The sequence below is a fragment of the Podarcis cretensis genome, assembly GCF_951804945.1.
Source record: "Podarcis cretensis genome assembly, chromosome: 15".
Taxonomy (NCBI): Eukaryota; Metazoa; Chordata; class Lepidosauria; order Squamata; family Lacertidae; genus Podarcis; species Podarcis cretensis.
The window spans coordinates 236,533-260,387 of NC_137185.1; the positions used below are offsets into that span (position 1 = coordinate 236,533).

General features: G+C 48.7%; 1 protein-coding gene across 1 annotated transcript in view; it reads left to right on the forward strand.

Moving 5' to 3' along the window:
• The first annotated feature begins 751 nt into the window (after positions 1–751).
• The window catches only part of SPAG5 (sperm associated antigen 5), a 29,278-nt gene continuing 6,174 nt past the window's right edge, over positions 752–23,855 (forward strand). The window contains exons 1-16 of the mRNA XM_079956074.1: positions 752–863; positions 2,787–4,930; positions 6,648–6,840; positions 10,192–10,311; positions 11,072–11,164; positions 11,430–11,522; positions 13,088–13,207; positions 14,137–14,229; positions 14,716–14,906; positions 15,970–16,073; positions 17,412–17,547; positions 19,205–19,286; positions 21,677–21,810; positions 21,943–22,108; positions 22,308–22,416; positions 23,159–23,236. Of these exons, the coding sequence (XP_079812200.1) occupies positions 855–863; positions 2,787–4,930; positions 6,648–6,840; positions 10,192–10,311; positions 11,072–11,164; positions 11,430–11,522; positions 13,088–13,207; positions 14,137–14,229; positions 14,716–14,906; positions 15,970–16,073; positions 17,412–17,547; positions 19,205–19,286; positions 21,677–21,810; positions 21,943–22,108; positions 22,308–22,416; positions 23,159–23,236 (3,865 nt within the window). The 5' untranslated portion in view covers positions 752–854. The remainder of the gene's footprint in view (positions 864–2,786; positions 4,931–6,647; positions 6,841–10,191; positions 10,312–11,071; positions 11,165–11,429; positions 11,523–13,087; positions 13,208–14,136; positions 14,230–14,715; positions 14,907–15,969; positions 16,074–17,411; positions 17,548–19,204; positions 19,287–21,676; positions 21,811–21,942; positions 22,109–22,307; positions 22,417–23,158; positions 23,237–23,855) is intronic.

Consider the following 23,855-nt stretch of genomic DNA (forward strand, 5'->3'; position numbering starts at 1 on the left):
GGGGTGCAGGGGGGGCCGGCCGCACCGAGCGCAACATCTGGGGGTTAGGGTTAGGGGTAGGGTTAGGGGGCGCAAATCCACGGGTTAGGGAGCGCAAATTACTTGCCTTGCCCCGGGTGCTGACAACCCACGCTATGCCACTGGGGGTCAGCAAACGTTTTCAGCAGGGGGCTGGTCCACTGTCCCTCAGACCTTGTGGGGGGCTGGACTATATTTTGGAGGGGGAAAATGAATGAATTCTTATGCCCCACAAGTAACCCAGAGATGCATTTTAAATAAAAGGACACATTTATCTCATGTAAAAACACACTGATTCCTGGACCGTCCAGGAGCCGGCTTTAGAAGGCGATTGGGCTGGATCTGGCCCCCGGGCCTTAGTTTGCCTACCCCTGGTCAAACATCAAAAACTTCTAGATGCAGGGCTGCCTTCAGATGTCTTCTGAAAGTTTGGTAGCTGTTTTTCTATTTGACATCTAGTGGGAGGGCATTCCCCAGGGAGGGAACTGTTCTGTCTGTTTTCTATACATTCCGAAAATGAAAGTACTATTATTCTTTCATGCAAATCGCTTTGCATTTGTGCAAGAGCCGAATCGGCTTGGCTGGGAATCGCGCCCTGCAGAATATCTTCCGCCGGCAGGAGCGGAGCTTGAAACGTTTTGCAGCAGCTCCTGCGCGCGGAAAGGTTCGCCTTCGAGGGCGGAGGGGGGCGGAGCCGAGCTCGGGCCCCTCCCACTCACCCTCCCCTCATTGGCCCCGCCTCCTCCGGTGGCGTCACTCGGCGGTTTCATTCAAAAAAAAGCGAGGGCGCTGGGTTTCCCCCGCGGGGCGCGCTCTTGGCCGGACCTCGGGGCGCCATGGAGCCGGTGAGTCCCGGGTTTTCTTGGGGGGTTGCGCCCCCCCGCCCTCCTCCAGCTCATGCCAGCGCCTGGGAAGGGGGCTTGAGGCCAGACCCCCAACTTCCTTGGGTGGGGGGCGGGGAGAGGAGGCGGCTCCGAGGGAGCTTCGTGGGGGCTGGGTGGGGATTTGAACCCAGGTCCCGTCCAGGACTCTAACCACTGCGCCGCACTCTCCTCCCCTGCTCCCTCCCCCGCCTGCGGGACTTGACATCTTTCCGCAGGGCCTGCAAGACAGAGCTATACCGCCTGGCCTTTGGTTTGGACTCAGACTGACCCTTCTGTTCTTGATCTATTGGCTACTTTTAAAATGAAGCTGCATTTTAACCTGTATTTTAAATTGGTTCTCCCCCCGCCCCCAATTATGTTTTTACTGTGATTTTATTGATGTTAGCCGCCCTGAGTCCGGCTCTGGCCAGGGAGGGTGGGGTATAAATAATATTTATTATTTATTATTATTAAAAGAATCACTTCCAAGACTTCAGCAACAGGACTTCCACCCACCCCATAGAAGAAGCAGGAAGAAGCCCAGAACAAAAGGATTCTCTTACTTTTATATAAGTTTCCCCTTTTCCCCATAAACACCTTTGGTGAAGCATCATGCGTCCATCATCATACATGTGTCACAAACAGGGAGGGCTTTTCTGGCGGAAACCGACTCGCCAGGTTTGCCCCAACCTCCCTTTCCCACCACTGTAGACGCATCGAGGGATACAGTAGGGATATTTACAAGTTCATGGGTTTCCTGGTGTTATAAGAAACAACTGCTCCTTTATCCTTATCCAAGAGCCGGTATGGGGTCCTTATGTAGGTTTCCTATCTGTAGGAGAAAATAACAGAGGCCAACCAGAGAATATTGAGCAGCCAAGCGGCTAGTAATGGATGGAGGCATAGCTGTCAACTTTTCCATTTTTTAAAGGGAAAATTCCCTTATTCTGAATAGGATACCTCGCAAGAAAAGGGAAAAGTTGACAGCTATGGATGGAGGGCACCTCGGAAGAAGTCGTAGAGTTGAAAAGGACTCTCAAAGGTCATCCAGCCATAGGCATATAGGCCTTACTCTTGGCTTCCTCTAAATCAGCCTTCCCAGAAGCTCCCCCACAGCACAGACATAATGTAATAGTAAGTCGAAACAAATGGCCTGTCCTGCCTTTCTGTCTTTTACAAGCCCTCCTGGCCAAGGCAGCTAACCAAGAGGACCAGTGGGGGTTTGAGCGCCAGGGAGACCAGGGTGTTCACTGGGTGTGGCCTTGGGCCAGTGGCTGCCTCTCAGCCTAACCTGCATTGCAGGGTTGTTGTGGGGATTAAATGAGGAGGGGGAGAACCAGGGACGCCACCTTGAGCTCCTGGAAGGAAAAGGCGCAATGTAAATGTAATGAATAAACGGAATTAGGGTTGCCATGTTTCAAAAAGTAAAAACCAAGACACCACAAAAGTTGTTTTTTAAGGAAGACCCCAACATTGAGCTTTTTGAAAGGAAAACCCCTGGACGTCAATTCCACCTTTGAAATCCCAGTAGTGTCCGGGAAAATGGCAGCCCTAACGAAATAAAAGTCACTAAAAAACGAGTGAAATCAAGGCTGCTCTCTGAGGACTGTTTTCTCAATAGTGAAACACAGAATCATAAAAACCAGTCCAAGAAGTTTAGCATTTTATCACCTCCTTCTGGAATGGCATTGTGGTGGTGCCCCAACCGAAAAGGACCTGTTTTATTTATTTTTATTGCATTTCGATCCCCCCCACCCCAAACTATTTCAGCTTCACACAACCTGAGAGAGCAGTTGCCTCTGTTTCCCCTCTGCTGTGAACATCCTGCCTGAGTCAGGATTTGAACCCAGCTCTCACTTTTCTGCAACATCCTATGAGCCTGTGTTGTTGTTTTTGCTTCTGCAGCCTAGCCAGGAACGGCTGCCTGGCGACTCACTCCGAGACAGCCACCCACAGGAGATGGCCGAGCCAAACCTGGCTTTGGAAACCCCCAAAAGAGAAAGTCTCCCCTTCCCTGCCTTGCAAGATTGGAAGAGCGTCGCCCCAGGCTCTGCAGCAACTGGGAGGTCCCCTCAGAGCCTCCTAGAGGCCGGCCCAAATGCATCCTCGGAGGAGAAGGACAATGGCCTCACTTCAGTCTCCCCATTGAGTGTCCTGGAGGTCAGACCAAATGTATGCTCAGAGGACAAGACTTCTGTCCACGAACAGGAAAAGGATAATGGCATCGTTTCAGTCTCTGTGGTTCCTGAAATGACTTGGGCACCCCCCTCAAGGCTCCTGGATGCCAGACCAAATGCATCTTTACAAGACAAGGGTTCTGACCTGCATCCCCAACTGAGTCTCCTAGAGGCTGGACCAAATGCATCCTGGGAGGACAAGGCTTCTGTCCAGGAAAAGGAGAAAGACAATGGACTCACTTCAGTTTCTGTGATGCCTGAAGCGACCTGGACGTCCCCCTTGAGGCTCCCGGAGGCCGGCCCAAATGCATGCTCAGAGGATGAGGGTTCTGACCTGCATCCTGAGAAGGACAATGGTCTTATTTCTGTCCCCCAGTTGAGGCTCCCGGAGGCTGAACTAAATGCATCTTTGCAGGACAAGGCTTCTGTCCAGCAAGAGGAAAAGGACAACGGCTTCATTTCAGTCTCTCCCTTGAGTCTCCTGGAGGTCAGACCAAATGCATGCTCAGAGGACAAGACCTCTGTCCACGAACAGGAGAAGAAGAGCCTCACTCCAGTTTTTGTGGTTCCTGAAATGACTTGGACGTCCCCCTCAAGGCTCCTAGAGGCCGGCCCAGATGCATGCTCAGAGGACAAGGGTTCCATCCTGCATCCCAAGAAGGACATTGGTCTTATTTCAGTCCCCCAATTGAGTCTCCTGGAGGCTGGACCAAATGCATCTTTGCAGGACAAGGCGTCTGTCCAGCAAGAGGAAAAGGACAACAGCCTCGCTTCAGTTTCTGTGGTTCCTGAAGTAACCTGGACATCCCCCTTGAGGCTCCTGGAGGCCGACCCAAATGCATTCTCACAGGATGAGGGTTCCATCCTGCATCCCGAGAAGGACAATGGTCTTATTTCAGTCCCCCAACTGAGTTTCCTAGAGGCTGGACCAAATGCATCCTGGGAGGATAAGGCTTCTGTCCAGGAAAAGGAGAAAGACAATGGACTCACTTCAGTTTCTGTGATGCCTGAAGCGACCTGGACGTCCCCCTTGAGGCTCCCGGAGGCCGGCCCAAATGCATGCTCAGAGGGCAAGACTTCTGTCCACGAACAGGAAAAGGACAATGGAATCACTTCAGTCTCTGTGGTTCCTGAAATGACTTGGGCATCCCCCTCAAGGCTCCTAGAGGCCGGCCCAGATGCATGCTCAGAGGACAAGGGTTCCATCCTGCATCCCAAGAAGGACATTGGTCTTATTTCAGTCCCCCAATTGAGTCTCCTGGAGGCTGGACCAAATGCATCTTTGCAGGACAAGGCGTCTGTCCAGCAAGAGGAAAAGGACAACAGCCTCGCTTCAGTTTCTGTGGTTCCTGAAGTAACCTGGACATCCCCCTTGAGGCTCCTGGAGGCCGACCCAAATGCATTCTCACAGGATGAGGATTCTGACCTGCATCCTGAGAAGGACAATGGTCTTATTTCAGTCCTCCAGTTGAGTCTCCCTGAGGCTGGACCAAATGCATCTTTGCAGGATAAGGCTTCTGTCCAAGAACAGGAGGAGGACAACAGCCTTGCCTCAGTCTCTCCTTTGAGGCTCCTGGAGGCTGGTTCCTCAGAGGACCAGGAACAGGAGAAAGATAATGGCATCGTTTCGGCCTTTGTGTCGCCTGCAGCTTCCCAGATCCTCCCTCTGAACATCCTGGAGACAGGACTCAGCACATCCCCGATGAATACGGCTTCTGTCCTGTGGCAGCAGAGGAAGGCGGCTGTTTCTCTGGTTTCGGCGGCAACCTGGATGTCACCTCTGAGCCTCCTGGAGACGGGTGTCAACACCTCCCTGGAGGAGAGGACTTTGACCAAGGACAGCACAGCAGAAACAGACTCCCTGCTGTGGCAGTAAGTAGAGCGCCTAAAACCCAGGTCTTCTCTGGGGACTGAGACCCTCCGTTGGTGTCTGTCTGCTCCATCCAGCCGCTGCGTCCAGGTCTCAAAGGTCTGGCTTGGGGGGGGCAGAAAGAGCACCTGTGAAGAGGACCCCTCAGCCCCTCCTCTTTGCAAAGAGAGAGGCTTGGCAATAATAATAATAATAATAATAATAATAATAATAATAATAATAATAATAATAATAATAATATATTTATACCCCGCCCATCTGACTGGGTTTCCCCAGCCACTCTGGGTGACTTCCAGCAAAACACTAAAATACAATAACCTATTAAACGTTGAAAGCTTCCCTAAACAGGGCTGCCTTCAGATGTCTTCTAAAATTTTGGTAGTTATTTTTCTCTTTGACATCTGGTGGGAGGGCATTCCAGAGGGCGGGTGGCACTACCGAGAAGGCCCTCTGCCTGGTTCCCTGTAACTTGGCTTCTCACAGCGAGGGAACTGCCAAAAGGCCCTCGGCACTGGACCTCAGTGTCCGAGCAGAATGATGGAGGTGGAGATGCTCCTTCAGATATACTGGACCGAGGCCATTTAGGGCTTTAAAGGTCAGCACCAACACTTTGAATTGTGCTCGGAAAAGTACTGGGAGCCAGTGTAGGTCTTTCAAGACCGGTGTTATGTGGTCTCGGCGGCCGCTCCCAGTCATAGAGAGTATTCAAGTTAGAATTACTTCAGTGCCAAACAAGCTGCTGCATTCTGGATTAGTTGTAGTTTCCGGGTCACCTTCAAAGGTAGCCCCACGTAGAGCTCATTGCAGTAGTCCAAGCGAGAGATAACCAGAGCATGCACCACTCTGACGAGACAGTCTGCGGGCAGGGAGGGTCTCAGCCTGCGTACCAGTTGGAGCTGATAAATAGCTGCCCTGGGATTGGGATTGGGCCTCGAAGGGGATGGAAGAGGTCCACAGAGTCGTCACTTCTGCCTCTGGGCGCAGAGATAGGGACACTCATGTATTTTTTTCTTAAAAGCAGGACGGGGTAAAGACAGAAGTCTTTAAAAAATGTATGCAATTATTATTTTCTTTTTCCCAATGCTTGAATATCAAAACAACTACCACCCTCAAAGCAGTTTACGAAAAGATGAAACAATAAAATTATTGGGGGAAATCAGCAAAACTAAAAAAATCCTAAAACAGGTTAAAGTTCACCTTGACTTTTCTCAGCGTTTGGCCAGGCTTGTCTTACCACAAATGCCTTAGGAGGCATTGAACAGTACGGTGAAGTCGCCTGCTTAATATCAGCAGGCAGGGAGGTTCTGCCGCACTAAATGGTCAGGTCTGTCCAAATGCGGAAGGGGGGGATTATGTGGCATATGTTGGAAGCTGCCATAAATGCCAAGCTGTGTTAGTCCGCCGAGCTCAGCATGGCCTCCTCTGACTGGCAGCAGCTCCCCAGGATCTCAGACACCTTCCAAGCGGGAGGACCAAACCCGGGGCCCTTCTGCATGCCAAGCAGGTGTTCAGCCACCTGGCTGCTGTGGTGGTTTTCATTCCCACCCCGACTTGGACTGTTCCCCCAGCTAGCCCTGGCAATGTCTGGATTTGAACCCAAGACCTGCATGCAAAGCAGGGATTCCAAATCCTAGAATTGGAAGGGCCCTTGAGGGTCCTCTATTCCAGCCCCCCGCAATGCAGCAAACCACAGGTGGCCTCTTTGCTGTTTCCTCCTAGCTTGTCTCAGGACCAGCTGCGCAGCCTGTCTCGGGAAGAGCTAGAGGAGCACCTGGCCAGCACCCAGATCATCGTGGAAGCCCTTTCCCGGGAGATCCGGGACTGCCTGAATTCCCTGAGGTTGCCTGCCTGCGTGGGACCGGCGGATCAGAGGGACGCGGCCACCCAGACCCCCATCTCTGAGCCCAGCCAGGTAAGCAGGGAACAGGGTTCGAAATTAGCAGGGCACCAGGCGCATTTGGCACCTAAAGATTCTCCATTTGCGAGTGCCTCCATTTTTTGTGCCTGGCTGACACTCCAGGATTCCTGAAATGTAGGTGCTTTGAAGCCTCGAACTTAAGGATAGACAGTAGGCCAAGGAATTTAACAAGAAAGAGTAGATAAAAAATAAAAAAGTTGCCCAGTGTGCACACGAAAGCTTATACCAAGAACAAACTTAGTTGGTCTCTAAGGTGCTACTGGACAAATTTTTTATATATTTTGACTGCATCAGACCAACACGCCTACCTACCTGAATCAAGAAAGAGTAGAGTGTTTTGAAAAGTATGGTACCAATATTTTTATTGCCAACACCAAATTAAACATGTACAGTCATACCTTGGGTTGAATGTGCTTCAGGTTGAGCGCTTTCGGGTTGCGCTCTGCGGCAACCCGGAAGGAACAGAGCACGTTACTTCCAGGTTTCGTCGCTCGCGCATGCGCAGATGCTCAAAATGACGTCACGCGCAGAAGCAGCAAAACGCGACCTGCGCAGACGCGCTGTCGCATCTTACGTTCTATTCAGGATGTGAATGGGGCTCCAGAACGGATCCCGTTCGCATCCCAAGGTACATTGTTAATACCCAAGGTATTAACAATTTCTGCTAGAAATGTGATATTAACAATGTGTCACTTATGTGAATTGCATATTAATTCATTTATCAAAATGATAAATAAAATATGTTGCTGACTCCCCCCCCCCCCCAAAAAAAAAATGGCGACTAGATGTTCTGTTTTGGCACCCACAATCCAGGTCCCAGGGGCCATTTGCTCTTAGTTTTTCTATCCCAGTTTCTAACACTGGCAGGGAAGAGACCCGGGTAGAGAAGGAGGAGGCCTCATCCAGTTTTGTGAGATCTCGCCATCGCCCGGCAAGGGAGGCCACACAACTGGTCTTGGTTGGGGAGGGCGGGGTATAAATAATTTATTATTATTATTATTATTATTATTATTATTATTATTAACTGAAATGAGGGAGGTTTCTGCTGGGTCAGTGCAGAGCGGATTTATAATCCACCTTTTTTCTCCAAGGAGCGCAAGGGGGCGGTACGTGGTGGTCCCCCCATGTAATCACCACAACAACCCTGCAAGGTAGATTAGGTTGAGAGGCAGTGACTAGTTTGAGTATAATATTATTTATTTATTTCTGTTGATTTATTGTAAACTTGCCAGATTTTTTTCAATGAATCCAGGGACACTTTTCAACTTCAATGGATTTTTTTATGGGGACTGTCTTGTAAATCCAGGGACTGTCCCCAGGAAATGGGGACGCCTGGTAACCTTAATTTAGTGGTTTATCTATAGTCTGTATAAGATTCTGTTTTTTACTGTTTGATGTTTTATTATGTTTTTATATATGCTGTGAGCCGCCCAGAGTGGCTGGGGAAACCCAGCCAGGTGGGCGGGATATAAATAATATATTTATAAATAATAAATAATTATTTATAAATTGAAAGACTTTACTGAAATTGAAATACTTTATTGTCACTTGTACAACTTGCATACAGTGAGATTACACGAGCACCCCCCACTCAGCTCTCTTAGTCTTAATTCCCCTCATTTTCTGATGCACACCCACCAAACCCGAAAGTCAGTTGCCCTGTTGTTTTCATCTTTTCATTCGGCAGCCTAACAGACCACGGACAGAATCTGTTCTTTACCCTGTTGGTGTGACTAATCATGCTTCTATATCTTCTGCCCAAGGGCAGGAGATCAAGAAAGTGAATAATCATCCCTGAGAATTTTCCTTATTTTAATATAGCTTCGTGGCCTAGTGGGAGGATTTGAAGCCTGGTCTCTCCCAGGTCCTAGTCCGGCACTCTAACCACTGCACCACACTGCTTCCAGCGTTGCACAAAGATGGTCCAGCCGTTCAGGGCTGAAACCAGCTGGCCGGCCTGGTCATTCTCGCACCACTGGGTTCCTCACGTGGCCAAGCCACGTTCTCTCTCGGCAGCGGATTCCTGCAGCGTGCCAGCCGGCATTAAGCCTTGCACGGCTGCACATGGACAGCAGGGAGGGGCTGACCCCGGCTTTGTCTCTTTGCTGGGGACGGTGTGTGTGTGTGTTTTGTGTGTAGCGCCTGTGTTTGGGGGATCTGGCGAGCGAGGGAAAGGGAAATTTACGCTGGGAGAGTGGTCGTTGAGGTCTGAAGAGCTGCACTCTCTTTTAGATCTCCTAAAATTAGTACCATACAGTGGAACTGTGGTTTTTGAGCATCTTAGAAGCCGAACGTTTTGTTTTTTGAACGCCAAAAGCCCAGAAGTACAGTGGTACCTCAGGTTAAGTACTTAATTCGTTCCGGAGGTCCGTTCTTAACCGGAAGCTGTTCTTAACCTGAAGCACCACTTTAGCTAATGGGGCTTCCCGCTGCTGCCGCGCCGCCAGAGTACGATTTCTGTTCTCATCCTGTAGCAAAGTTCTTAACCTGAAGCACTATTTCTGGGTTAGCGGAGTCTGTAACCTGAAGCGTATGTAACCCAAGGTACCACTGTAATTGATTCCACTTTCGATACGATACGATCATCTTTATTGTCATTGTCCCATACAGAACAACAACTGAAAAATCTACATCAGACATTGACAACCCAACAAGCCTGCTATCCCAACTATCCCAGCCTGGTTAGCCCCTAAAAACTCTGATACCCCATAATTGAATACAATATACTGTACACATAGAGACTACCTACACTGCGTTTAAAACTGAAATCGCATTTGGATAGAAACTGTTTCTCGAACGCGCCTCGGAAGTCAAACAGCTTCTCCGTTTTCTCAGTGGATTTTGCGGGGCTGTCCATCGAGCCTCTGCTGTCGAACGTTTCGGAAGTCAAATGGTCTTCCGGAATGGATTGTGTTCGACTGCCGAGGTTCCACTGCACATAGAATAGTATGCTTGGGAGGGACACCCAGAGACATCTAGTCTGACCCCGCTGCAATGCAGGAATTGCAGCTGAAGAATCTCTGACAACTGGCCATCTACTCCCTTGCTTAAAAAACTAGACATCAGGAAGAACTTTCTGGCAGTAAGCGCCGTTCGACAGTGGAACAGTCTCCCTCTGAAGGTGGTGGACTCTCCTTCCTTAGAGGTTTTTAAGCAGAGGTTGGGTGGCCATCTGTCGGGGATGCTTTAGTTGTGGTTCCTGCGTGGCAGCAGGGGGTTGGTCTGGATGACCTTTGGGGGTCCCTGCCAGCTCTATGATTCTATGTTTCTATGTCTCTTGGAAGCAGTTTGTGTGCTGCTGCTGCTGCTGCTGCTATTATTAGTAATAATTGTTGCATTTCCCAGGAGGTGCAGCTGTACCGTGAGATGTACGAGGCCCTCTGGAAGAGATACAACCCCCTTCAAAAGACTCTGAAGAACCAGCGTGCTCTGGTTGAGAGGCTGGCCACAGCCAAAGACGAGATGGTGGGTTGGTTGGTTGGTTGGTTGGTTGGTTGCTGTGCATGCAAATAGGTGTGAGGGGAGGGTGAGTGGAGACAGAGTCCAGTGGTATCCGGAGGGTTACAGCGGCCACCTGGGCTTCTGTCGCGCGTCTCTTCCACTCCAGGGGTTTGACTGCTGATTTATTTAATATGTTGCATTTAAATCCCACCTTTTCCTCAAGGGGGCAGGCGTGGTTCTCCTCGCCCTGCTCATTTTATCCCCACAATGACCCTGTGAGGTAGTTGAGGCCGGGAGGAGGCAAGGAGGACTGGCCCAAGGACACCCAGGGAGAGCTGCAAGGCTGAGTAATAATAATAATAATAGTAATAATAACAATAATTTATTATTTATACCCCGCCCATCTGGCTGGGTTTCCCCAGCCACTCTGGGCGGCTTCCAACAGAATAATAAAATACAATAGTCTTTTAAGCATTAAAAGCTTCCCTAAACAGGGCTGCCTTCAGATGATTTCTAAAGGTTTGGTAGTTGTTGTTTGACATCTGGTGGGAGGGTGTTCCACAGGGCGGGTGCCACTACCGAGAAGGCCCTCTGCCTGGTTCCCTGTAATTTGGCTTTTTGCAGCGAGGGAACCGCCAGAAGCAGTGTGAGGGATTCAAACCCTGCTCCCGGGTTCCAGTCCAATGCTCTAACCACTGTACCACACTGTTCCTTGTAAGCTAAGATAGCTTATAAAGAGCCTTTGGTGCCGTGTGTGTTGATCTGGCTCCTGTTCTGCCTGCAGAGAGGATGCCTTTTGGATTCCACGTTTCTCCGAGGGACGGCCGAAGCCTCCTTCCAACGCCTTCAGGACGACCGTCGCTCCCTTAGCCAGCAGGTGAGGCCCAAGCGATGGGCTGGGTGGGGAGGAGGGGGGCACAGAGTCTGTTTCTCCCTCCCACACCCCGGCAGGATGGTCCCTGACCTTCGAATTTTATTGTTACGTTTTTATACTGTATTTTATGCTGCTTTTACAATTAAGTGCTTTAAATTTGTTGTTAGCCGCCCTGAGCCCAGTTTTTGAACCGGGAAGGGTGGGGTATAAATAAAAAATTATTATTGTTGTTGTTATTTATTATTATTTCTCTCTCTCTCTCTTGCAGCAAAAGCAGTTGGGCAACCTGATCTCTCGCATCCGGGAGAGGTGGAGCCGGATTGAGGACGAAAGGAAGAAGACCCTGAGAGACAAGGAGGCGGTGCGTAGAATCGCAGAACCATAGAGTTGGAACGAGAAGCCCAGGGGTCATCTATTCTGACCCCTTACAATGGAGGAGCCTCGGCTGGGTGGTCCCTGACAGGGGGCCTGTCCAACCTTCGTTTGTTTATTTTATTATACAAGAACATGTAGGCACCAGAAAACCGGGTAACGAAGCAATACAGTGGCGCCTCGGGTTACAGACGCTTCAGGTTACAGACTCCGCTAACCCAGAAATAGTACCTCAGGTTAAGAACTTTGCTTCAGGATGAGAACAGAAATCGTGTTCCGGCGGCGCAGCAGCAGCAGGAGGCCCCATTAGCTAAAGTGGTGCTTCAGGTTAAGAACAGTTTCAGGTTAAGAACAGACCTCCGGAACGAATTAAGTACTTAACCCGAGGTCCCACTGTACAGAGTTGTAGGTTAAAATAACAACAGCAATATTTGCATAAGTGAAAATCCAAACCATTAAAAACTCCTTCAAGTTACCCCAACAGCAGGTTCTTTCTGGGGAAAAATACTTGGGTGGGTATCATCATCATTTTTTAAATTTAATTTTTTAATTTCTATGCTGTCTTCCTATCTTACAATACTCAAGGCGGTTTACAAGCTGAAGAAACGAAAAATGTACAACTTATGACAATCTAATGCAATACAAAAAATGTGATAATAAAACTTTAAAATAGGCAACCTACATCAAAAAAGTAACATTCGACAATCATTAGAATAGTATTAAATAATAATAACATATAAAAGTTAAACAAAATCCACTCAACAGTTACAATAAATAATTTCTAAACTACAATCAATAAAACAACGGCAAGCCCACAGTACATAAAATAATACAATACAAATTGAAAAGCAGAGACTACAAGGTGGGGCAAGGCAGGTATGGTGATCCTAGAATTGCAGAGGTGGCCGGGATGCCTGAAGGTCTTCTTGTCCAGTCCCCTGCAATGCAGAAATCTCAACATGGCCATGACAGATGGCCATCCAAATTCTGCTTAAAAGCCCCCAGGTGAGGAGAGTTCCTTCCGCTGTCAAACACCTCTTAGGGACTGAAACAGGAACATAGGCTTGCAGAGTAATAGACCAGGCATAGGCAAACTCAGCCCTCCACATGTTTTTGGGACAACAACTCCCATCATCCTTGTCCACTGGTCTCACTAGCTAGGGATGATGGGAGTTGTAGTCCCAAAAACATGTGGAGGGCTGAGTTTGCCTATGCCTGTAAGAGACGCAAAATACCTTGTTTTTTTTAAAGAGGTGTTACTCTTTTCTATAAAGACAGTTTAGCTCAGGGTAGGTTAAAAAAAAGAAAAGAGGCAAGCTTTTTGATGTCACAGGTCTCTTGAGCACAGAGGAAGATGCAGGTGGGCGGATGACCCCTGCCAGCTTTTCTGTTCTGTTTGTGGGGGAAACATGGGGCACCATAATTCCCTGATTATAGTTCAGACCATCAGTGCATCGAGGTCAGTATGCGGAGGGGAAAGGGTTGGGTGTGCGAATCCTCTGACTGAAAAGCTCTCTGTGTGATCTCTCTTCCGCCTCCGTTCGCTCCTTGCAGGCAGACCACGTTCTGGAGTTGTTCCGGAATCACGCCACCCAACGCATCGGGCAGCTGGAGAAGGACTGCGGGTCCTGGCGGCATCTCCGCACCCTGCTGGCAGAGGCCAACACACTCCAGGTGAGCGGGGAAGGAGGCACCGGGGGTCTGGCCCCAACGTCTGGGATCCAGGGTCTCAGAATTTTCCAATCGCCTGCAAGCTGGTTTTAATTTTTAAGGTGCTGCGCCTTTTGCGGAGTCTGCATGTTTGAACGTGCGGCCTTCTGCTGGTTTTGACAGGGATGGACGTATAGGACACAGCTCAAAAAGAGCATCCATCCCTGCCTCTTGTGGCAAGGAGTTCCGTAGTTTAACGCTCCGCTGTGTGATGAAGAACCTTTTAAAATCTGTCCAGTGTTCAGCCTCATTGGATGCCCGTGACTCCCAGGGTTACGAAAGAGGGACAAAAACTTTCCCTCGTTCTCTCTTTCCATGCTGTGCGTAATTGTAATAAACTACTTTTTTTATTTAAAAAAACCCTAACAATTTCAACATAACAAAATATCAAAACATCTCATATTCATCATCCCCCCCCCATTTCCCCATCAAAACCCCAAGACTTCCCTCAGCTCCTCTCTGATTTCCCAACTCATATTGTTCTCTGCATACTGTAAAATTGTCTGAATCTTTATATTATCTATCTACTATGTTAACAATCAATAAATTTGTGGATGTTTATTCAAAACCTGCCAAGGAGTCCAGTTCGTTTTGTTGTCTTTTTAAGTAATATGTGAAAAGTTCCCATTCTTCTTTAAAGTCACAGATGTCCTGATCTCTCAGTTTGTATGTCAATTTAGCCAGTTCTGCATATTTCAACCATTTCTCTTGCCACTGAATTGTAATAAACTTCAATCGTGTTGTCTTCTACTCTCCTTGAAACGCAAAAGCCCCTTTCTCCGTGCCGCTCCTTCCAGCTGCCCTTTTCGGACCCCTTTCCAGCTCTGCCGCGAGCCCCTGAAGGAAGCTCCTCTCTTTCATCCGCACACCTTTTCCGTTTTTCGTTTCTGCAGTCTGATCTCTCGGGCGGCTACGCCAAACACCTGGCGGAAGAGGCCTGCCTCGCGACAGCCTTGCAGAGCAACTGGGCGAAGATGCGTCGCGACGTGAGTCCTGATTCACTCCTGGCCTCCCCAGCTCCAATAATAATAATAATAATAATAATAATAATAATAATAATAATAATAATAATAATAATTTATTATTTATACCCTGCCCATCTGAGTGAGTTTCCTCAGCCACTCTGGGTGGCTCCCAATCGAGTGTTAAAAACAATACAGCATTAAATTTTAAAAACTTCCCTAAACAGGGCTGCCTTCAGGTGTCTTTTAAAAAGAAGATAGCTGCTTATTTCCTTGACATCTGATGGGAGGGCGTTCCACAGGGCGGGCGCCACCACCGAGAAGGCCCTCTGTCTCGTTCCCTGTAACCTCACTTCTCGCAATGAGGGAACCGCCAGAAGGCCCTCGGAGCTGGACCTCAGTGTCCGGGCTGAACGATGGGGGTGGAGACGCTCCTTCAGGTATACAGGACCGAGGCCTTTGCCAGACTTGTCCGACGGGGGGACTAAATCTCTCTCTCTTTCTCTCCAGTATGAGGCCATGAGGACCCTGGCGGGCCGATTCCAAGTCACAATGGGGCAGATGGTTCAGAGGGTGAGGGCAGCCCAGCAGGAGGTCGCCCAGCACCACAAGGCAAGTCTTCTCTTGGGGGTGGCACTGAACCAAGGAGGAGGGTGGTGTGTGTCTAAAATGGCTGGATCGGGCCCCCAATCCCAAATCCAGTCCTGATTCTCCCTTTGCGCCAAAGACTCTTGCTCTCTCCCTCCATTTCCCTGGTTCCCGGTGTTCTAGGGTAGACTGCCTCTGAACTGGGAGGTTCCACCATATCTCCATAATAACTCATTGTGCCGTTTTCCCCACTATAGCTCCGTTCCGGGGCGAGTGGTGTGAGGTTTTGGGGCTGTTCTCCCCTCAACCCCAACGGCTGTTTGAGATAAGACCAGTCCTTCTGACAATATTTCTATGTTGGTGTTTGCGAACGTGTTCTGCCTTGTTGCTGTTGCAATAAACGAAAATCTGCCCTTATTCCCTTATGGGGTACACAAGAAAATCCCCCTTATTCCCTTATGGGGGACACAAGAGCCCTTATAGAGTCCTTTGTAGGTTCTCCATCTGTCAGAGAAAATAACAGAGGCCAACCAGAAAATATTGAGAAGCAAAGCAGCTAGTATGCCTGATCTTTATTGATCTGTTGCAACAGGGTGCTCCCCTCACACGCAGGAAAGGAGGAAGACCCAGAACAAAAGTGTGCCTGCCCTTATATAGACATTTTTAATTGCCCGCCTTGGAGTCCAAGACCACCCCCAGAAACATCGTACATACATCACAGAAAGGGGTGTAGCTCAAGAGAAATCTGAGTAGATTGTTTACCTCCTGTCATTGTTTATCTTCTGTCTGGCAGGTTACCTGTTAATGGTCACTTGATTGGATACCCTGGGGAGCCTGGCCAGTCTTTTGTAATGATAAATATTTAGTTCCTGAGCCAGGTCACAGGCTCACCCTATTCATATACAGATATACCCTTAAGAATGAAGAGACAATGGGGAGGCTTTTCCATTTTCCTTTGACCTTGCAGAGAAAACATTTGGTCAGTCTGGGAGCCAAAATGGCTCCAGGACTGCTTTCCTGTGCTTCTTCAGACGTGTGGTTTATATATTTATGTACGTGTTTGCTTGGTACATTTATGAACATTTATATATATATATATATATATATATATATATATATATATATATATATGAGCTTAATTTATTTATTTCAGACTTAACCCTTCTTAACCCTTTGCTGCCTGCAGGTGTGCAGGAAGCTGGAGAATGCAACACAGGAGCTGGTCGAAGCCTTGGGACGGGGAAATGAGCTGACTGCAGCCAAGATTCACCTGCAGACAGGTGAATCGACCATGTAGCTCTCGCCTGGGATGGGTGGGAAGCATCGCCTTTTGAGTCCAGGACTTTTGGAGACTCGTTAACCTTCCTCTGGTTTTGTCCTAAAACTTTCAAGATCCTTTAGCCGTGGGGTAAAAGAAAAGTTTTTAAATTTTAACTTTCCATATGTTGCATAAAACACCTGAAAAATTCTCCAAAGCCAAGGAAAGAGGAACTGAAATATTTGTGACTCTGAAGTTGGCCGAGACATGGCTGCCGATCCATGTAGGCAGTACTGAGCCAGGTGGACCCAGTGGCTGGACTCTGGGCTATAGTTGAGTGGCAGAGCACTTTCTTTGCATGCAGAAGGCCTTGGGTTCAATTCCCGACGGCATCCCCCAGGGGAGGGCTGGGCCCTGCAGCTTTCTTAAGCAGGCAAGCTGAAGAGCTTCTTCACTGAATTTCTAGCCTCTTTCTCCAATGAATTCTTGGTTCACCCCCCTCCTCAGTTAATCACTCCAACGACCCTGTGAGGTAGGTTAGGAGGCTGCGGCTGTGGGGATTTGAACCCTGATCTCGTCCAACACTCTAACCACTACGCCATCCTGCCTTCCTAGAATACTTCTGCTATGGGGCAGCTCTATAAATGAAGTAGGTAAATAAATTTGGGGAGAGCAGAATGTCCCTTAGAGAAGGATCTGAAATATTTTCCCTGAAGCTTGAATTTATTTTCTTCTGGATTGCTTTAAACTGCTTTGATATGTAAAAATAATAAAGGGGTATAGAAATGAAATGAATAATAATACTTTTCACTGGCAAAAAAAAAAAGGCACCTTGACAGTCCGTTGTGGCAACCGCAACCTAGGCTTAAGGCACCATTTGGCAATGAGCTTATTATATACAGTGGTACCTTGGTTCTCAAACTTAATCCATTCCAGAAGTCTATTCCAAAACCAAAGCATTCCAAAACCAAGGTGCGTTTTCCATAGAGAGTAATGCAAAACAGATTAATCCATTCCAGACTTTAAAAAACTCCTAAAACGGCAATTTAACATGAATTTTACTATCTAACAGGACTATTGATCCATAAAATTAAAGCAATAATCAATGTCCCTTACTATAAAATAAATAAGCAAGTATTGTAGATGATGAAAATTAATTTTTTCCTGTTCGCATCCAGAGGTACCACTGTAATAATAATAATAATAATTTATTAACTGTACCCCGCCCATCTGACTGGGTTTCCACAGCCACTCTGGGCGGCTTCCAACAAAGATTAAAAATACATTAAAATGTTGCACATGAAAAACTTCCCTGTATCTGAGTTTCTAACCCAGTCTTGACCCCGTGCTCTTTCCGCAGAGCTGGAGGCTGCGAGGCAGAAGGGGACCGCAGCCGAGAGCCAGCGTGATCGGCTGCAGGAGGAGAAGGAGATCCTCTCCTGTCAGCTGTCAGAGAAGCAGGACATGATCCTGAAGCTGGAAGAGGAAGCAGCGCGGTGAGTCTTGATGCTCAGAATCGAGGCTCCTTCCCAGGGAACTCTGGGAAATGTAGTTCTGGGAGAGGAATAGGGAGAGCGCCCTATGACTGTCAGTGCCCTGAACAGACTACACTTCCCAGAATCCTCCAGGGGAAGTCAATGACTGCTTAAAGTGGTATCACAGTACAGTACTTTAAAGGCATGGTGTGAAACCCCAAAAGTTCCCTGAGAAAGAATGTTTGATTATTAAGCTGCTCTGGGAATTGTAGTTCTGGGAGGGGGGGGATAAAGGGGTCTCCTAACAACTCTCGCAACCCTTAGCAAACCTACAACTCCCAGAATTCTTTGGGGGCAGCCAGGACTGCTTTAAGTGCTACGATACGGGTTTTAATTTTTGCAACCTTTATCCGTGAGCTGCCTGCAGTCCCAGTTTTGTAAAAGGGTGGGATATAAGCATTAGAACAATAGCAATAATATAATGATTATTCAGTGTTGTTAACTGCCCTGTGAACTTTGGATTAAGGGCAATTGTCGCGAAGGCGAAGGAAAGGGCGAAGGAAAGGACTGGACCCTGATTAAAACAAAACACGAGGCAAGACTCTGGGAGGAAGTGCGAAAACTCTAAACCCCCTCGGCCCAGGTCGTTTTATTCACAAAAGAACTTTTAACACAGTGTTCGTAAGAACCAATCAGATTTCCTCTGAGCATTTCAAAAAAAACCCATGTGGGGACAATGTTAGGTCAGAGAAATCCTTTTAACTTCAAAGACTACTTTGAGCATGCATACGTGCCCAGGTGAAATATACAGGAATCCAGGAGGAATGCATTTAGCAAACCCCGGAGGTCATAAACAGGCAGTAAACAGGAAAGGAAGGATAGGCATCTTTATCACTTCCATGTGAAACTTTGTTTCCTGGCCCTAAGATTTACAAACTACACCAAAGTTACCTGCTATCTTATGGCCCAGGATGCCTGTTGAAGCAACTGGTCTGTGTTTTAGAACGCTGGTGCGTACCGGTCAGGTGTAGAGAAATGGGCAGTAGAGAAAATGGGGCAGAGATGCAGAAGCTTGTGGGATTTGATCAGGAATTATTGTCAATGACTCAAGCCCAGTCAGCGCCATGCTTTCATTGCGGACACAATGGCTTGCTCCATATTTTCATAATTCCCCATAGTAATCCCACGTGACCACCACAGGCAATGTATAAATTTAGTGAATAAAAAATTTAAAAAAAGATATATCCAATATATAGTTCTGGCATGGCCTTCGCCAGATGAGCAGGGTATAAATAATAAATTATTATTATTATTATTTAGCCGAGCTCAAGCTTGAAGCTGCTGAAATGTCAGCGAATGTAATAGTGGGGTGCAGATTTGAACCCGGGTCTCCCCACTCCTGGTCCAACACCCTGACCCCCCAGAGCCACATTCACACCAGACGCCTGAAGCACTATGACTTCACTTTACGCAGTCATGCTGTCGCCCCTGAATCCTGGGGACTAGTTTAAAGGTGGTGAGGGTCCCCCTCCCAGAGCTACGGTCTCCAGAGAGGGACCAATGGTTAAGCCTCTCTGGAAATTGTAGCTCTGGGAGGTGGGAGCCTCCTAACGGCGCTCAGCACCCTCAGCAAGCTACAGTTCTCAGGCTCCCGCTAACCCTGTTCCGTGTGACGCAGGCTGTCCGTGGAGAAGGCGAGGGCAGAGCAGGAGCGCGACGAAGCCCAGCGGGAAGCTCGCGAGACGGCCGAGTGCCGGGAGGTACGGAGAGGGGCGGCTCCTGGAGCAGCGAGGGGCGCAGGTCTGGGGCGGGTGGGGAAGGGGAGCGGGGGCCCGGGTGCGAGAGCCGCAGCTTGGCAGCAGCGTGCCTGCTCAGCGTGCAGAATGCCGCAGGTTTGGTCCCCTGACCTAGCCACTGATCCACGCAACGGTCACCTCCAGACTTGATTATTGTATTTTTTTCTAACATGATTTTTATTAAGTTTTCTATGTTCCATTACATTTTCATATCATAAACCCATAACTGAAGACATTACATAAAGCATCAACCTCCTTCCCTCCCTCTAACTGACTTCCAGACAACTTTACCAATTTCTTCACATTTCTGTTACCACTTTTTTACCCTATATCTGTCTTTTAACATTCACCTTCTTATATGTAAATCAGCTCCTTGTTTTCACATTACCAAACATTTGAACTCAAACCTACAGACGTTTTCAACTGTTTACCATTTTCTTTCATATAGAATATAAATTTGCTCCCGTCCTTTTGAAACAGTTCATCACGCTGATTCCAGATCTTCCCAGACTTGATTATTGTAACTCACTCTACATGGGGCTGCCCTTGAAGCTGATCCATAAACTCCAGCGGGTGCAGAATGCCGCGGCGAGACTCCTTATGGGGTCTTCGCTGCGAGATCACATTCATCCGGTGCTATACCAGCTGCACCGGCTCCCGGTGGAGTACAGGGTCAGGTTCAAGGTGCTGGTTTTAACCTTTAAGGGACGCGGGTGGCGCTGCAGGTTAAACACAGAGCCTAGGGCTTACCGATCAGAAGGTCGGCGGTTCGAATTCCCGCTCCGGGTTGAGCTCCCGTTGTTCGGTCCCTGCTCCTGCCCACCTAGCAGTTCGAAAGCACGTCAAAAGTGCAAGTAGATAAATAGGTACCGCTCCGGCGGGAAGGTAAACGGCGTTTCTGTGCGCTGCTCTGGTTTGCCAGAAGCGGCTTAGTCATGCTGGCCGCATGACCCGGAAGCTGTACCCAGGCTCCCTCGGCCAATAAAGCGAGATGGGCGCCGCAACCCCAGAGTCGTCTGCGACTGGACCTAATGGTCAGGGGTCCTTTTACCTTTACCTTTTAACCTTTAAAGTCCTATACAGCCTAGGACCCTCGTACCTACAGGACAGCCTCTCTTGGTACGTCCCACAGAGGACCTTACAGTCTTCAAATAAAAGCATCTTGGGGGTCCTGGGCCACAGGGAGGTTAGGCTGGCCTCAACCAGGGCCAGGGCCTTTTCAGCTCTGGCCCCGAACTGGTGGAATGCTCTGTCCCAAGAGACTAGGGCCCTGCGGGACTTGACATTTTTCCACAGGGCCTGCAAGACAGAGCTGTTTTCAATTAATTGATTGTGATTTTATGTAAACTGTTATTTTTACTGTTGTTAGCCGCTCTGAGCCCGGCTTTGGCTGGGGAGGGTGGGATATAAATAAAAATTTATTATTAATATTAATATTAAGGGCATCACCTGGGGGTAAGGCAGCTTCCTGCTGAAAGTAGCCTTTCATGAGGACTGGTATCTTTCTTCTCAGCAGGGGAGGACCTGCTTTGAATACCAACTCTTTGTAGGGCTGGAAGAGGAGGCTGCCTGCCTCTCAGTGGTTTGAAAACTTCTTTCTCCAGGTCACACTTTCAGAATAAAAATTTGCCACGCTGACTTTTTTTATTGATAAGATATTATTATTATTATTATTATTATTATTATTATTATTATTATTATTATTATTATCTTATTTATACCCCACCCACCTGGCTGGGTTTCCCCAGCCACTCTGACATTGGAAATCAAAAAGAAACAACAGCTTGCCGTGCTTGAGTTATAACCCCGAACACAACTACTTTGTGATACGAATGTGGGGCATCAGGAAAGTGGAAAATGCAGCTGCATATGAACACGGATGAATGTTTCTTTGATGGCCCTTGAATCTTCCCACCAGAGAGTTTGCCCCAGTGGTCTGACTCTGCATAAAAAAGCTTCCTGTATACCTCTTGAAATCACATCTTTCTTCAGAACATTTTATCTAGTTTGTAAAATCTATACACCGTTTGATGGAGGGGGTGGGGGAGAAACCCCTCAAAGTAGTTTACAAAATTCAGCAAAATCAAGAGAGATTGACAGAAGGTACAGAAGGTAAAATGCTAAAACAGACTGAAAGTATCTCAACCTTTTAGGCGCCTGGGTAGACTTCTCTAAACAGGGGTGTTTTTTGCAGCATAAGGTCACTCAGAATAGTATAACTATTCTATCTCGGAAACAATCAGAAATAACACCATCAACAAACAGATTTTTAAAAATGTTGGTGTAAAATAATACAAATCGGTGTAAAATAATGCAAATAAGCCAACCTAACCAAACTGATGAAATGTTAACAGTTTATAGATCTGGAAAACCAAATTGCCCGCCGCCAGCTCTCGGAGACGGAGTTGGAACTGAAGGCCACCCTTGTGACTCTGTGGGAGCGTAGCGCCCAGCTGGAGGACCTCAAGGGTGCCCACAGCGCCCTTCAGTAAGTGCCTGTTCCTCTCTGAGACCCCACCCAAAAGAGTGTCTGGGGTGGGGTGGGGGGGTCTCCCTTCTTTTGTGGCGTAGGGAACAGCATCATTCTGACTTTTTCCTGTCCCCCACCCCACCCCAAAAGGCAGGAGCGAGAGGCTGTCGGCGAGGAGCTGGCGAGCGCAAAGGCGGAAATGGAGAGGACCCGATCCAGCATGGAGGCCTGCGCCTGCTCCTTGCAGGAGATGGATGGCGCTCAGACGCAGCTCCTGGAAATTGCCAGTTTCCTCGAACGGGTGCTGCAGGGAGAGGTGAGGCAACTGTGTGCAGTGGGTTCCCTGCCATCTCTCTCCCCTGCTGGGAAAGGGTCTTGTAATCACAGAATGGTAGAGTTGGCAAGGGACCCCCAAAGGTCATCCAGCCCAACCCGCTGCAATGCGGGAATCGCAGCGGAAGAACCCCTTCAGAGTCGTATCATGACAGCACTCCCAATGCTCTGCTCTTTTGCAGGTGGTCGACACAGCCCCCAGGAGGCGGCCCTGCACCCCCAGGCGACTCACCCCCCACCGCTTTGGGACCTCCTTCGTGGACAGCATCTTGCAGGCAGTGGCAGAGAGAGGTGGGGGTTTCTGTTCGCCCATCTCGGGGGGGGGGCCCAAACACAAACCCGGAGTGGAAAGCCCCCCCCCACTTGTCATGTTGCCAGCCCTCATGGGGGAAAGGGGTAGTAATAATAATAATAATAATAATAATAATAATAATAATAATAATAATAATAATTCATTTATACCCCACCCATCTGGCTGGGTTTCCCCAGCCACCCTGGGCGGCTTCCAACAGAACACTAAAATACAATAACCTATTAAACATTAAAAGCTTCCCTAAACAGGGCTGCCTTCAGATGTCTTCTAAATGTCAGGTAGTTGTTTTTCTCTTTGACATCTGGTGGGAGGGCATTCCACAGGGCGGGTGCCACCACCGAGAAGGCCCTCGGCGCTGGGCCTCAGTGTCCGGGCAGAAAGATGGGGGTGGAGACACTCCTTCAGGTATTCTGGACCGAGGCCGTTTAGGGCTTTAAAGGTCAGCACCAATACTTTGAACTGTGCTTGGAAATGTACTGGGATCCAGTGTTTCAAGACCGGTGTTATGTGGTCTTGGCGGCCGCTCCCAGTCACCAGTCTAGCTGCCGCATTCTGGATTAGTTGCAGTTTCCGGGTTGCCTTCAAGGATAGCCCCACATAGAGCGCGTTGCAGTAGTCCAAGCCAGGCCACTCAGTTGCAGCCTCCCTCTTAATTCTGACTCAAGGGGGCATTGCAGGTTTTCACACCGCCCCCCAAATTTTGTGCCTCCTGTTTTTCAGATGTGGAAACTCCCGGGATTTGGAGCGAGAGCACCGCTTTCATGAAAGCCGTTCATGAAGGTCCACCCAAGCCGGCAGGTAACTAGGATTCGGACCTGAGAGGGGACCAAGGTTCGAATTCCCTGCTCAGCCATGAAGCTCCCCACTGGGTGTGCCCTGGGGGTGGGCAGCCCCTGCGTCTCTCAGCCTCGCCTACCTTGCAGGGTTGTTGGGGATTACCGTATTTTTCGCCCTATAGGACACACTTTTCCCCCTGCAAAAATGAAGGGGAAATGTGTATGTGTCCTATGGGGCGAATGCAGGCTTTCGCTGAAGCCTGGAGAGCGAGAGGGGTCAGTGCGCACCGACCCCTCTCGCTCTCCAGGCTTCAGGAAGCTATCCACAAGCTGTGGGAGAGCTGTGCGACTTCGCGCAGCTCTCCCATGGCTTGCGGATAGCAGCCTGTTCTGGGGGCTGGGGTTGGGGCTTCCCCCGCCCCAGCCCCGCGCCTGGGGGGAAAATAATTTTTTTTCTTTATTTCCCCCCCCAAAAAAAAAAAAAACTAGGTGCGTCCTATGGGCCGGTGCGCCCTATGGGGCGAAAAATACGGTAGATGGGGAGGGGAAGGAAAGCCGTCCCCCTCCCTTGAATTCCTGGGAGGGAAAAGGTGTGACAGGAAAGCAATAAATGAACGAAACGAAGCTGTCTCACGGTCTGT